We start from the raw sequence: 15,840 nt of genomic DNA, 5'->3' as shown, positions 1-15,840 counted from the left end.
GATGTCTCCCTGTCCTTATCTCGACCCATGAGCCCTCTCCTGGTTTCAGCTGGGATAGAGTTAACTGTCTTCCTAGTAGCTGGTACAGTGCTATGTTTTGAGTTCAGTATGCAAAGAATGTTGATAACACTGATGTTTTCAGTTGTTGCTAAGTAGTGTTTAGACTAATGTCAAGGATTTTTCAGGTTCTCATGCCCAGCCAGCGAGAAAGCTGGAGGGGCACAAGAAGTTGGCACAGGACACAGCCAGGGCACCTGACCCAAACTGGCCAACGGGGTATTCCATACCATGGGACGTCCCATCTAGTATAGGAAATGGGGAGTGGGGGCGGGGAATCGCCGCTCGGGGGACTAGCGGGGTGTCGGTCGGCGGGTGGTGAGCAATTGCACTGCGCATCATTTGTACATTCCAATCCTTTTATTATTACTGTTGTCATTTTATTACTGTTATCATTATCATTATTCGTTTCTTCTTTTCTGTTCTATTAAACCGTTCTTGTCTCAACCCACGAGTTTTACTTCTTTTCCCGATTTTCTCCCCCATCCCACTGGGTGGGGGGGGAGTGAGTGAGCAGCTGTGTGGTGCTTAGTTGCTGGCTGGGGTTAAACCATGACAGCCCTTTGTTATATTTTCTCTCCCCTGTCCAGTTGAGGAGGGGGAGTGATAGAGAAGCTGCGTGGTGCTTAGTTGCTGGCTGGGGTTAAACCATGACAGCTAGCCATCTAGCTTTCTTCTTCAAAGATAATAGACAAAAATCCTGCAGTGGAAAAATCAGATCAATTTAGATGGTTACACTTAGATAAATCCACTTTCACTGATGAATGCAGTAGAAGAATAATTTCCCTATACCTACTCAATATTCTTTTTTATATATGCAGGGATGCCATTAATTCTTTTTACCATACAGTTAATCTGAGATCTGAAATACGCTGGTTATCTAACAAGACTCCCAGTTTCCTCTTCAGAATCACAGCTTCTCGGAAAGAAATACCACATCCTGTCAAAATCCCCAACTTTCTCTATTCCTGGTGTCATCCTGATGAAGTTGCATTTAGCTATTTCAAAACACTTCCCTGACAATTCTACTATTGAGTAATAGCATCTGGTATCAAGGCTTAAAATGAGGTGTTTAAACTGTTATTTTTAAAAAAAAAAAACAGAACATAACTGTGTGTAAATAGCTATACTCAAGAAAAAAAAAAGGTAAAACTAGCCTTGAACCATTGGGAAAAGCCATGTGTAGCATTTACAGTAAATACAAACAAGCATTTTCTTAGAATCGTGGAATACCAGGTTGGAAGGGACCTCAAGGATCATCCAGTCCAACCTTTCTTAGCAAAAGCACAGTCTAGACAAGATGGTCCAGCACCCTGTCCAGCTGAACCTTAAAAGTTTCCAATGTTGGGGAATCCACCACTTCCCTGGGGAGATTATTCCAATGGCTGATTGTTCTCATTGTGAAAATTTTTCCTCTTGTGTCCAGTCAGAATCTCCCCAGGATTAACTTGTACCCATCAGCCCTTGTCTTTTCCATGTGACTCCTTGTAAAAAGGGAGTCTCCATCTTCTTTGTAGCCACCCTTTAAATACTGGAACACGGTGATTAGGTCTCCCCTAAGCCTTCTTTTCTCAAGGCTGAACAAACCCGGTTCTCTCAGCCTTTCCTCATATGGCAGGCTTCCCAGTCCTTTGATCATCTTTGTGGCCCTTCTCTGGACCCTCTCCAGCCTGTCCACCTCTTTTTTGCATAGCGGGGTCCAAAACTGAACACAGTATTTCAAGTGGGGCCTGACAAGTGCTGAGTAGAGTGGGATAATGATTTCTTTATCTCTGCTGGTGATACCCTTGTTGATGCAGCGCAGCATCCTGTTGGCTTTCTTTGCCGTAGCAGCACACTGTGCACTCATATTGAGCTTGTTGTCCACCAGGAACCCCAGGTCCCTTTCCACAGAGCGGCTCCCCAGCCAGGTAGATCCCAGCCTGTGCTGCACTTCTGGATTATGTTTTCCCAGGTGCAAGACCTTACATTTCTCCTTGTTGAAATTCCTAAGGCTCTTGTTAGCCCACTCTTCCAGCCTATCCAGATCTTTGTAGTCTTCCTTGATTCTGCCCAGGTTCTGGCTTGCAGTGTCACTTGTGCCCACCTGAAAGAGCAGCAATGGATAGTAGTCTGTGCTCTTGACAAATTGTGGCACCCTTTCAGCAAGATCTCAGACCTTAGCTCCCAGGAGGCAGCATACCTCTTATGACTCCCTGTCAGGCCGGCAGATGGGCACCTCAGTGCCCCTTAACAGAGAGTCACCCACTACGAGCACTCGTCGTTTCTTTTTGCGGTATCCACTGTGTGCTGCTGGTACAGTTTCTCCTCGCAGACCTTGCTCGTGGGTGTCTACAGCTGTTAAAGCTTCATACCTGTTTTTGGCGGTAATGCTGGAGGGTGGGGATCGAAGCAGAGTCCTGCTTTTGTGGGTCACCAGCGTCCAAGGTGCCGCATTCTCTGCGGTGTCCACCACAGGAGCACGGTTCTGAAACCACCTGTCTACCTCCATCTCGGCCCCTCTAACACCGTGCAGCCTTTCAACTGTTTCCTGCCACCCCGCCGCCTGACACAACAGATCACCAACCCGTGCGCATCTCTTGCGGGTACTTTCCTTTTCTCCAGGAGAAGGGTCTGGGCACTCGTCGCAACTGACCGTCTGTACCGAAGTCTCCTTCCTGACCAGCTCCGTCTGGGTGGGAGCATCAGACACCTCAGGGGCCTTCCCTGCAGAAACACTGGCTTTCGCTCCGCGGCTGGCGCCCACCGCTCTGGCAGAGACCCAGAGCCCTTCCCCGGGCTGCGGGCCCACACGCAGGGTGCGCGGCCCCCTCCGGCGCCCTGCCTGCCGCCCCACCGCCGCGCCCTCCCGAGCCCCCTCAGCCGGCCTGGCCGGCAGGGCCCGCCGAACCTCCCTCCGGCGGGAGCTGCCGGCTGCCGGCGGGGCTCCCCGCTCGGCCTGGGCTTTCCCGGGCTCCGGGAGCCCGGCCCCGTACACCTCCCTCCGGCCTCAGCCGCAGGGCTGGCCCGCCGCCGCAGCTGCGTGCCTCGCCGGCTTTCCTTAATATTCGAGAGCAGGACATTTATACTTTTCCCCAGCATTAGATTATCGAACAATTAAGATTTTTAATGCAACAATAAATTGTCTAAGTTTCAACCTAGCCTGTAGCCACAGCAGTAATAACGCAAGTACAACAGAAGCTCTCTATTTGACACTTAACAAATCGCAGCCTGAGGCCTCAACTAGCAGTTCAATCAACTCAAAACCGTTTCTTTAAGAAAAGCTGTCTTTCTTCCAGGTTCCTATAGACCTGTTAACAGCCCTCAGCTCAAGAGCGAGCATGTATCAGCCGTTGCAGGTTGGCAGGCTGTTACAGGATTACAGACAGCACACAAGCTTTCACAGAAATTGCATCTTCTGGCAATTCATAAGGGTCTTACGCAAGCCGTGAGACAACCATATAACTGTTTAGACATACACACACATTGCAGAAGGGAGTTTCTAACTGGCCAGATGTACAGGTTGCTTTGCCGGTCTTGTAGGCAGCAATATCATATTTCACTATTTTAAGAAAATTCACGTACATTCACACACAAGACATGCACACACACCCCAAACATACACCAGCTCATGAAGCGCAAATGGCTAATGTTAGCCAACAGAGAGATAACCTGTTTCTATAATCCTGTAATCTTAAAATGAGCCAGAAGAATCTGGACAGCCTAACTTTTGCTTTACTCTCAGAACAGTCCTTTATAAGACATTATTTTTCTAAACAGACTTTATGGAAATGGCAGACAGGCACATGAACTGTGAGGGGGGAGTCTGCTGCAGATTTAAATACTAAATGTAGCACACATAAACTGAAGCATCTTTACCTAGAATTTCCCGCCTGCTCTAGATGGTGACAGTATAAGCATCTACTTACACTGAAGATGAGCATCTAAAGGGCCTTTTACAGTTTATGGAGGTCTGGTCAACAAAGGCAATGGAGCTTTGCAGAGAGTTGGCTGTTTGACCAATGCAGGTAGTCACTGTACTCCCACTCCAAGTGGAAGCAATGAACATTTGAGGGATGGCCTGGGAAAGGAAGGAAAAGGACTCTTTCAGCTAGAGGATAATTCCTATCCAGGAAAGGGAAATGGAAAGTAAGAAGGCCAGGATTACAACGAGTAATCTGAGAGGATTGCTAACAGAACAGGAGTGATTTCCCTTAACAGTATTCCAGTAGGTGACCAGTGAAGAAAAAGAAAAGGGTAAAGAAAGATGAAGGTAGCAGGGTGGCACATGGCAAGACAGGCGTCATCAGATCCCCATGGATGTGGTCAACAAAATAGCACCTATGTCTCCACCGACTAATAAAAGGAAACACAGGCTTTCTTAGGTGTTGTGGGTTTTTGGAGAATGCATATTCCAAATTACAGTCTGATTGTAAGCCTTCTTTATCAAGTGACCCGGAAGAAGAACAATTTTAAATGGGGCCCTGAACAACGACAAGCCTTTGAACAAATTAAATGGGAGATTGTCCATGCAGTAGCCCTTGGGCCAGTTCGGGCAGGACAAGATGTTAAAAATGTGCTCTATACTGCAGCCAGGGAGAATGGCCCTACCTGGAGTCTGGCAGAAAGCACCTGGGGAGACCCAAGGCCGACCCCTGGGGTTTTGGAGTCGAGGATACTGAGGATCCGAGGCTCGCTATACTCCATCTGAAAAAGAGATATTGGCAGCATATGAAGGAGTTCGAGCTACCTCAGAAGTGGCTGGTACTGAAACACAGCTCCTCTTAGCACCCCGACTGCCAGTGCTGGGCTGGATGTTCAAAGGGAGGGTCTCCTCTACACATAATGCAACTGATGTCACGTGGAGTAAGTGGGTCGCACTGATTACACAACAGGCTCGCATAGGAAACCCCAGCAGCTCAGGAATTTTGGAAGTGATCACGGACTGGCCAGAAGGCGAAGATTTCAGAATATCACCAGAGGAGGAGGTGACATGTGCTGAAAAGGCCCCACTGTGTAATAAACTGTGAGAAAATGAGAGGCAATATGCCCTGTTCGCTGATGGGTCCTGTCATGTTGTGGGAAAACATCAGCGGTAGAAGGCTGCTGTAAGGAGTCCTATACAACAAGTCACAGAAACTGCTGAAGGATAAGGTGAATCGAGTCAATTTGCGGAAGTGAAAGCCATCCAGCTAGCTTTAGACATTGCTGAAAGAGAGAAGTGGCCAGTGGTCTATCTCTGTACTGACTCATGGATGATGGCAAATGCCCTGTGGGGGTGGTTACAGCAATGGAAGAAGAGCAACTGGCAGCACAGAGGCAAACCCATCTGGGCTGACACACTGTGGCAAGATACTGCTGTTCAGCTAGAGAAGCTAGTGGTCAAAGTACGTCACGTAGATGCTCACATACCCTAGAGTTGGGCCACTGAAGAACATCAAAACAACCTGCAGGTGGATCAGGCTGCTAAGATTGAAGTGGCTCAGGTGGACCTCAACTGGCAACGTAAGGGTGAGTTATTTATAGCTCGGTGGGCCTGTGATCCACAGGTCATCAAGGAAGAGATGCAACATACAGATGGGCTCATGAATGAGGGGTGGACTTGACCATGGACACTACCACACAGGTTATGTATGAATGTGAAACATGTGCTGCAATTAAGCAAGCCAAGTGGTTAAAGCCCCTGTGGTATGGAGGGCGATGGCTGAAATATAAATATGGGGAGGCCTGGCAGATTGACTATATCACACTCCCACAAACTCGCCAAGGCAAGTGCCATGTGCTTACAATGGTGGAAACAACCACCAGATGGCTGGAAACATATCCTGTGCCCCATGCCACCGCCCAAAACACTATCCTGGGCCTTGAAGAACAAGTTTTATAGCAACACAGCACCCCAGAAAGAATTGAGTCAGACAACGGGACTCACTTCTGAAACAACCTCATAGACACCTGGGCCAAAGAGCATGGCACTGAGTGGGTGTATCACATCCCCTATCATGCACCAGCCTCCGTGAAAATCAAACAATACAATGGACCACTAAAAACTACACTGAGAGCAATGGGGGGTGGGACTTTCAAACATTGGGATACACATTTAGCAAAAGCCACCTGGTTAGTTAATACTAGAGGATCTGCCAATCAGACTGGCCAGACCCAGCCAAGACTTCCACATTCTGTAGAAGGAGATAAAGCCCCTGTAGTGCATATGAAGAGTATGTTAGGGAAGACAGTCTGGGTTAGTCCTGCCTTGAGCAGAGACAAACCCATCTGTGGGACTGCTTTTGCTCAAGGACCTGGGTGCACCTGGTAGGTGGTGCAGAAGGACGGGGAAGTTTGATGTGTACCTCAAGGAGATTCGATTATGGGAGAGAATAGGCAGTGAATTAGACTGTATGACGTTAATTGCTAAATAACTTGCCATTGTATGTCATTACATCTATAGTGGCTATATGCCATATCAAGGGTGTTACAGTAAGAATTACCCAAATGACTGACGGATGGTCTTTGAAACCAAGTGAAGTGCAGCAGTGATGGAACTTGAACTGCCGCCCAGCAATTTCCTCAAGATCAACATCTTCAACCACAGACCAGGGGTATGGGTTGTGCCAAATACAAGACAGCATGCAACAATCCAACACCACACACCATCTGTCCTACCCTGAAGGACTGTTATGACAGATGGAGCCCCAAAGCCATGGGTTAAATAAAATCGATGGACACGTTAGAGGAATGGCCCATAGACTAAGGGAATGCTATTCGGGGGGGGGGGGGGGGGGGGGGGAGTGTATATATATATCTCAGAGACAGGGAAAGTGGCGGTGATTAATTGGAAAGTGTAGGATCTGGGCATGATGTAGATGGTATAGAATAAGGGGTGGATAATGTCCTGGGTTCGGTTGGGATAGAGTTAATTTTCACAGGAAGCTGGGAGGGGGCACAGCCAGGATAGCTGACCTGAACTAGCCAAGGGGCTATTCCATGCCATGTGACATCATGTTCAGTATATAACTGGGGAGCAGGTTGGGGGGTAGACTCTCTGCGTGGGAAGTGGCGGAGTGTCGGGTTCTGGGTGGTGAGCAGTTGCACTGTGCATCACTTGTTTTTGTATTCTTTTATTAGTATTATTGTTGTTGTGGTAACTTATCTCCTTGTGTTGCCACAGTAAACTGTCCTTATCTCAACCCACGAGTTTCTATTTATTTTTTTCCTGTCTCCTTCCTGATTCTCGTCCCCATCCCACGGGGCGGGGCAGGGAGGAGTGAGCAAGCAGCCTCGTGGTGCTTTGTTACCAGCTGGGCTTAAACCACAACACAGGGGAAGGCCAAGGTGGTATCAGGATGCACTCTGGTTCATTTATGAGAAGTAATATCTAACATTGCTGTCACTACTCAGGGACCGAAGAGGTCTTTTCCCCAAGGACATGCAGACTCTGTGTATGTGTCAGCATTCTAGGGAATGCACTCACAAGCAGACAAGAATTCAAGAAGCTGAAATTCTCTGCAGGTTTCTGCTATATTGTATGTAAAGCAGGTTACCCTGTTACTAACATTTCTGCAAATACTCTGACTCCCCCAAAAAAGTTTAAAACCACATGTCAATAAAAATATATAGACACAGATAGATCCACACAAGCAGACTTCATACAACTCAATGTTTCCACAGCAACAGAAGGTATTACTCTGATATGCACACCCATCATCAATAAACAGCAGGAGAGCCTGGATTGACCTGAAAAGGAGATAACTTCTCTCATGTCCTCTTGGCACAAAAACACTGGTGCAGAAGGGCAATGATTACATTGGTTGTGTGATTGACAGAAACCTTCTATCTCGAGGAAGTATAAAATCACCTTCCTATAAATGAAATCGGGAGAGTTATCAGAGGTCATGCAATTTGCAGATAACAGAATAAATACTCATGTTAAGCCCTTTGATATCTTTGTTGTAGATCCGAGCTCTACTGAATCAAAATTTAATTTGTGCTCAGAACGGTATTCTCTGATACATAAATATTCAAAATAATATGTTGGTGTTTCAAAAAACTAAAAAAACTATGAACACAGCCCAAACGGACATTGGCTGATCAAAGCAAGAATTAAGAGAGAGCCACTGTAGTTTCACTCTGCAGTTTTTCTCCATAAATAACATGCACTTACAGTTCCTGAAGATCTTCAAGACCTGACTGACCATTTTACAAGGAAGCTTATAAACATGTCATAAAAAAGCAGCTTACAAAGATAACATACTCCTTATTAATAAGACACTGATTAAAGAGGCAAACTTTGTATAGTTCTCATGAAAGTAAGTTGTGAAATCATTTATATGCATTAAGGAAAGTAAAATTTTATGGACGTTTAGGTTCTTCAGTAGCCTAATGTTACATCGTACTCATAGCACTCCAGGGTTTTAAAAGTATAATTTAGAGCAGTCCTCATGGAAAACCTCATGATTCTGAAATCACAGCAGAGGTAGGAATTTTTCTTTATGTCAGCTTGAAAAGAAATATACCTGGAGCTAAAGTAATAAAATCTGGCAGCCCACCTTACCTTTCCTGATAAGCTGAAGTTCTGACCATCACTATAATGTACAATAGAAACAGCCTATCACCCAGACAGTTAAAATACTTATGTAACTTCATTCTTTCTAAAAATAAAAAAGAAAACTCAAATGAACATAGAAATTCCTGAAGAGCCTCACACTGAGATGGCCTCAGAAAATGCCTAACACATATTGACAGCTTGGAGATATCACATAAGGCAGTTACAGCTTTTTGCGCAACATGGCTGCCTTTGTGTTGACGTTGTCCCCTTCTACATAATGCCTAAGGTTACCATATTCACAGCAAATACGTCTCATCATCAAGCAGAGGAGCAGCAGCCACTCATCCTGCCAGCACTCAGCACATGGCAATTTCACAGTCACTGTGCACTCCCAAAGCAAGGAAGAACAGGCCTTCAACACGAATAAAATAAACATGTTAGTTCCGGGTCCTGGTGCCAGAATAATTGCTGGGTTTTCTTTGGAAGCATAAACAGATAAGCAACCAGGAATTCACCTCCCGTCTGGCTGTCTTCATCACCAGGCCTCCCCTACTGTTCCTTTGTGGGCATTTTTCTAAAATGCGATTCTTTCTTGCACACTGGCTAGTGAGGGCACAAAGAGCACACATCTCCCAGCTGATAGCCCACAGCTTGGCAGTTAGACTGCTCGCTTTGGATACAGGGGTTTGAAGCGCTGCATTTCCCACGTCATCTGCAGTCATATAACCTCAGGGCCACAGACTCTCACTGCCTAGCACAGGTAGCAAAGTCCTGTAAGTCCTATTGTTTCACCCAGGCGTGCATGCAAACAGAGGCAGTAGCTAGGCAGCCCACAGAGAACTCCTGCCTCATCCAGATGGAGGGAAAGAACATGATAGGATAGGATAGGATAGGATAGGATAGGATAGGATAGGATAGGATAGGATAGGAGACAACTTCCTTGTCATTGTCGGGTACTATGGTGGGCACTGTAAAGAACAGGTTGGTCAAATTTCCTTCAGAAACAGCACAGGCATACCTGATGCTGTATTATGGTGGAAGGAATGGCAGAAAAAACTTCTTCGTGTCACTTATTTTATCCCAGGGTCCAGTGCATCTCACACAATTGGCAAAGCACTTTCCATGGGCAGCCTGGATACAGAAATGTCCCTCTGTCCTGGTGCTGCAAAGAGAGGCGCAGAAATAAGCCATCTCAGTTCTGCCTGAGAACTTGAATGTCCTGGGAAAGGACAAGGACCAACAGTCACAAGTTGCATCAAGAGAAATTCCAGTAAGATATTGTCACAGGCAAAAACTATTTACTCATTCAGGAAATTTCCATGAATGTAATTTATTTGCCAGTTAACAATCTATTAATTGCAGGTTCTGGTATCAAAGACGACCGAAAACAACCAACCAGCCAACCCTTAGGAAAAGCACCCCTGCTTCCCTTCAGACACTCTTCCCCCTGTCCCCCCCCCCCACGTTTTCCTCCTCAGTCCCCTCACCACACGCCATGCTCAGCCCCTTTGGTGAGGCAGCGGGCGGCGCAGAGACTGGGCCCAGCGCGTGCGTGCTGGTTCCTTCACCGGCAGCAGCCCCTTCCCGCTTGCACCTCTCAGCTCCTGCTCAAGCAGCCCCTTGGCTCCAGCCCTGGCCCAGGCATAGACTTCTTTCTTTCCTCCTTCCTGGTCCAGTGTGGTCTTTTTTCCTCCTTCTCCTCCTGCTCTGGCCTTGTTTCTCCTTTTGCTTGGTGTTTACCACCCTTACTTTAAGATGTTTTCACAGAGGTGTGACAGACCCCCCCTGAGGATGGGCTCAGCCGTGCCCTGCGGTGGGTTTGCTGGAGCCGGCTGGAACCGACTGTGACTGACTCAGGGCAGTCCAGAGGCAGCCTCTCCTCACAGAGGCCACCCCTGCAGCCCCTCTACCAAATCTTTGACATTTATGAGGGAGAAAAAAATCACGATGGAGGTAGTCAAACACTGGAACAGGTTGCCCTGAGGCTCTGGAGTCCCCATCCTTGGAGGTACTCCAAACTCAGCTGGACAAAGCCCTGAGCAACCTGGCCTAACACCCACGCCAGCACTGCTCTGAGCAGGGCGTGGATAAGTGCCAGAAGGCCTTTCCAACCCAAATTATTCTGTGATTCTACAAAACTGTTTGAATCACTTCCACTCTCAGTAAACATTTGGAAGACAGAGGAATACAGAGACAGAGCAGAATATATTTGTCTTGGCATTACTGAGGACAGCCTACCCTTCAAAGTAAGTAATTATTCTACATTGAGTAAGTGAGGAAAAAGACAGGCAAGCACAGCTAGAGCAGGAGATGGATCCTGTTCTAAGTAGAGGGAAATGGAGGCTGAGGAGGCAAACTGAAAAAGAGCTTTCAAACAAAAAACAGAGACAGGGAGTCTCACCAGCCAGGCATATGTTGTTTCTTAATTTCAAAGCACTGTGCAGAAAGTCCCACATGCTAGAAACTGCATTTGCTCTCCCTACCCTGCTGTCTCTTCAGCCAGGAGCTGGTTCAGCCCTGGAGCCACTGTGACATTTAAGCCATGACCAAAGCCTTGCGTGCGTCTGCCAGCCTTCCTGGGCTGTGCCTGAGGGAGATCGAGGCTGAATTCTTCTTTCTCCTTGCTTCTTGCAGGGTACAAATGCCCCAGTGCTGGTTGGTGGGCCCTGCTGTGGAAGAGACACCTCGGTTTGAGGGTGGGGTTGAACCCAGGTCTCCTGCCCTCCTGGGAAATGGTCTGACCGTGGGTGCTCTGCAACAGGGAGGCAACTCAGCCACCTCAACGGGCCCTGCTTGTCCATTTGTTTGTCAGTTCGTTTCTTACAGCTGCTCTTGGCTGGTTTCTGTGGGCCCAAAGTGGATGATGTACCCGCGTTAGGCACATTCTGACACCACCTAGAGACGAGGCCATTGGGGATATTAGAAATGAATTGACTGTATTTCTGGGTCGCCACAGATCTTGTCGAGAGGCAGGAAGAGCACCAGCTGTCCCTCCCAGCTCTCTTCTTGGCATGTCAGGTGTACGTCTGCTTTCCTTGTCACTGTTTTGTTAGCATTGGGAAACGCAAAGAAATGTGGCATTGTGAATATTTATGTATGTGGCAATACTCCAGAACTGTAATTCACTGGAACCTCACTTTGAAATGTCCCTGGGCATTTCACAGCAAAGAAACTGGCAGTGCCTTCCATACCCACAATGAAATCACACCTGCATTTTGTCGCAGTCCTCATGAGGCGCTTTCAACTTGTATTTGTCAGCTACACAGATCCACCCAAAAATCAGATTTGATTAAGTTTTACTATCAAGAAAAAGATTACAGCCAACATACATCATAAGTCAGTATAAACATCAATGTTCAAAGATAGCGTTCGAATCAGGAAGTTCAAATTCTCTTATTTCTTATCATCGTTCAAAATATTTGGATCCAAGTCCCACAGTTCTGCGCACACATACAGACAACCATCGTGACTTAGCATCCAGACTCCTAATCCATTCTAAGCCAGTGGGAAGCGCAAACTACGTGGACTCTGCTTGAAGAGCCAATGCCCCTATTAATCACAGCACACACCCAACAACCACCAACTGTATTATGAAAGGAAGAGAACAACAGTTGCTTTGTTTGCCAAGCCTGGCAGCAAAAGGTGGCAGTATCACCTGGGTTTTTATCTACTAGCCTAGCAGAAAACACTTGTCGATTGAAAGGGAGGTCTGTGCTCAGTTTCCTCTTCATCTTGAGTAGTCTTAGGTACAGTAAATACAACATAACTGCCAAGAGAGAGTTTGTGCCTTCATCCACAAATACAGGAAAAGCATGACTTCCTTGGAAGTCCTGTAGTCCACTTCCTGGCCCTGCCCCAAGGAATATTTCAGATTTTATCCTATTAGAAGTTAATATAAAATGCATGAACAGGCCAGAGAACAAGGACAAGAACCCAGATTCTTGGAGAGAAGACTGGCACGTACCTCCTGCTTGAAGACCACTCTGAACTGAGAGTTGGTGGAGCCATCTTCCCATGCCATAAGTCAGACCCCCCAGGCCTCAGAAAGCGCACCTACCTATGCCCAATGTAGTGGGTACCCTCATTGGGTAGCTGCTGCCACCAAGCCATTTCCTAGCTCCTGATCATTACCAGAGCTTGTCTCCAGCTCCTGAGAAACCAGAAGGAAACTTCAGCAAATCATAGAATCATAGAATCATTTAGGGGTTGGAAAAGACCTTTAAGATAATCGAGTCCAACCATTAACCTAACACTGCCAAGGTCCACCACTAAACCATGTCCCTAAGCACCACGTCTACATGGCTTTTAAATACCTCCAGGAATGGTCACACAACCACCTCCCTGGGCAGCCTGTTCCAATGCTTGGTAACACTTTTGGTGAAGAAATTTTTCCTAATATCCAATCTAAACCTCCCCTGGAGCAACTTGAGGGCCATTTCCTCTCGTCCTATCACTTGTTACTTGGGAGAAGAGACCAACCCCCACCTCGCTACAAACTCCTTTCAGGTAGTTGTAGAGAGCAATAAGGTCTCCCCTCAGCCTCCTTTTCTCCAGGCTAAACAACCCCAGTTCCCTCAGCCGCTCCTCATAAGACTTGTTCTCCAGACCCTTCACCAGCTTCCTTGCCCTTCTCTGGACACACTCCAGCACCTCAATGTCTTTCCTGTAGTGAGCGGCCCAGAACTGAACACAGTACTCAAGGCGCAGCCTCACCAGTGCCGCGTACAGGGGAACAATCACTTCCCTGCTCCTGCTGGCCACACTATTGCTGATACAAGCCAGGATGTTATTGGCCTTCTTGGACACCTGGGCACACTGCTGGCTCATATTCAGACAGCTGTTGACCAACACCCCCAGGTCCTATTCCTCCAGGCAGCTTTCCAGCCACTCTTCCCCAAGCCTGTAGCGTTGCATGGGGTTGTTGTGACCAAAGTGCAGGATCCGACACTTAGTCTTATTGAACCTCATACAATTGGCCTCAGCCCATCAATCCAGCCTGTCCAGATCCCTCTGTAGAGCCTTCCTACCCTCAAGCAGATCAACACTCCAGCCCAACTTGGTGTCATCTGCAAACTTACTGAGGGTGCACTCGTCCAGATCATTGATAAAAGATATTAAACAGAACTGGCCCCAGTACTGAGCCCTGGGGAACACCACTTGTGACTGGCCGCCAACTGGGAACACATGAGTTCCTAAAGCCATGACTAGTGGTCAATCTTTATCTTCTGCTTTGATAAGCCTAGAAAATTCAATAACCCTTTATGGCTGGTTTTTATAGTGAAAGCATTTAGCTGGACACCGTCTCTTCATATCTGCTGCAATGTCATCCATACCCCATCACCCACAACCTGGTCCACTGCCAGGTTATCCTAGAAGTCTTCTTGGTGTCTGGCTATGGGGATAGGTGTGTCCCTATAGTTTATTCACAGACAGAGGTCTATTTTTTCTCTGGAATTATCTCCACATAAGAGAGGCTATCTTTTCCAGCTGGGTAACTCTTTGAACAAGAATTCATCAAGTGTCTACATGACATCAAATAGCTTACCGCTTTTTTCTGAGGACAGATTCCTCCTATGTGAAGAACCCTTATTCTAACATGCTGTAGATCCATTCAAGGGAACTGAGAACAGAATGTGGGAGACACTACCACTTTGGAGTCAGATTCCTTAAAAAACTTAGATTTCAACAAGTTAGGATCTACAGGAAATAGCTTTTAACTGCCTTTCTCCCACAGAGAAATTCAGAACTGATGTACCTGCCTCAGAACACCTGCGCATGGAAAAGGGAATCACCAGGATCCAAACTGCACTAAATGCTGTGCTGGGCATGGTGGGAGATGTGTAATTGCTGCTCAGAGCCTGGCTGGCTGTTTTATGCTCGCAGGTGGCAAGCCTGTCTCCTGAGGATGAGAAAGAAGAAATGCCTACAACTTTTCTTTGCAAGTACTAGCAGGAGAGGAGGGAGTTGCTTCTTTCAAAGAAGGGCAAGAAGAAGTGCCTGTCTGTGGTGTATTACCTAATTGGCTAGACGCCTTTCCAGACGTGTCACATCGGAGCTTAATGTTCTCCTCAGCCAGAGGGCACTCAAATCACTGCCACTTACCAGCGTCAAGAACACCAAGCTGCAGGGTATTTTTTTGGACTTGGATTGGAAAGATGCTTTCTATCATTGTTACAGCACAAAGCTCTGGCACACCACACTACTGAAATTTTTGTGGTTTGCCCACTGCAATCACTAAACCTTGTTTCAAAGTCTTTTATTTCTTCAGCTCTCCCTCCCCCGTTTTGTAAACCTGTTTACCAAGCAAGCAAACACAGCACAATGTACCTCACCACTTTCTATGTTTTGCTCGCAGGCAGAAGAATAATCCTTAGTGATGAACTAATGACTGCAGCAGGTTTGGGGAAAACAGTAAAGGAGAAGTCTAGGTTTCCTAATTGCTGGTACCAGGTGGGAGCTGCCTGCAGGCGCCTCCATTACCATGAGCCGGCTGAGGTTATCCTGCGGGCAAGGGATCGCTGCAGCGCAGCACAGCACAGGCTCACTGCTAATATGATTTTCTTAACTGCTCCATATGCAATGGTCTCCTGCTCAGGATCACTGCACCTTATCGCTCACTTTTTAATTTTGCAGCCTGTGTCTTAGAACATGGAAGCTAGATCTGGATTTGATATTGTAACATCAGTGTAATGGTTTCCATTACACAATGTGGAAGTCCCTTCCCTAGGCTCATTCTCTGTTCACATACCCAAGGATCACATTAATCCTGTTTGCCACAGGGAGTTCAGGACACACGATCCCAAATGCAAACTCCAAAATCACTTGTAGTCCCAGCTCTCCACTACGCGTGAGCTTCCATGAGGCAACTGTGCCTGACGGTCTTGCTACCAGCTGGGCTCTTGCCTCCTGCCGTACCTCACCCTTCCCCTTGCAACAGGCTTGACGCTCACCCGACTCCCCAGTGAGTTTGTTCAGCTCGTTACGCACACAGAAAGTCACTCACAGAAAGTCACTCTCTTTTTGCCGGATTACAGTGTTACGGTAGACGAGGGGCCAGGCAAGTGCCTGAGCAAGAGGGAAGGGCGCGGTGAAGGCATGTGGCTGGCAGGACTCCCCATCGGTGGGAGCAAGCGGCTCCAACAGCCTTCAAAAAACACGTCGCCAATGGCCGCAGAGGGAGAAAAGCGCCCATGCCTCGCGCTCTTCTGTGCAAAAGGGCACTTTGTTTCGCTTCGCTGCAGACCATTTTGCAGATCCCGGCT

General features: G+C 47.3%; 1 protein-coding gene across 1 annotated transcript; it reads right to left on the bottom strand.

Moving 5' to 3' along the window:
- Nucleotides 1–1,990: 1,990 nt before the first annotated feature.
- LOC115339276 lies at nt 1,991–12,599 on the bottom strand. The gene is made up of 3 exons (XM_030008995.1): nt 12,543–12,599; nt 2,240–2,995; nt 1,991–2,143 (listed from the first exon to the last, which is right to left on the bottom strand). The coding sequence occupies exons 1-2, from the start codon at nt 12,597–12,599 to the stop codon at nt 2,243–2,245; spliced, it is 810 nt and encodes a 269-aa protein (XP_029864855.1). The 3' UTR covers nt 1,991–2,143; nt 2,240–2,242.
- Nucleotides 12,600–15,840: the final 3,241 nt, after the last annotated feature.

This window comes from Aquila chrysaetos, chromosome 3 (assembly GCF_900496995.4).
Source record: "Aquila chrysaetos chrysaetos chromosome 3, bAquChr1.4, whole genome shotgun sequence".
Lineage (NCBI taxonomy): Eukaryota > Metazoa > Chordata > Aves > Accipitriformes > Accipitridae > Aquila > Aquila chrysaetos.
This window is presented reverse-complemented; position numbering and strand designations above follow the sequence as displayed.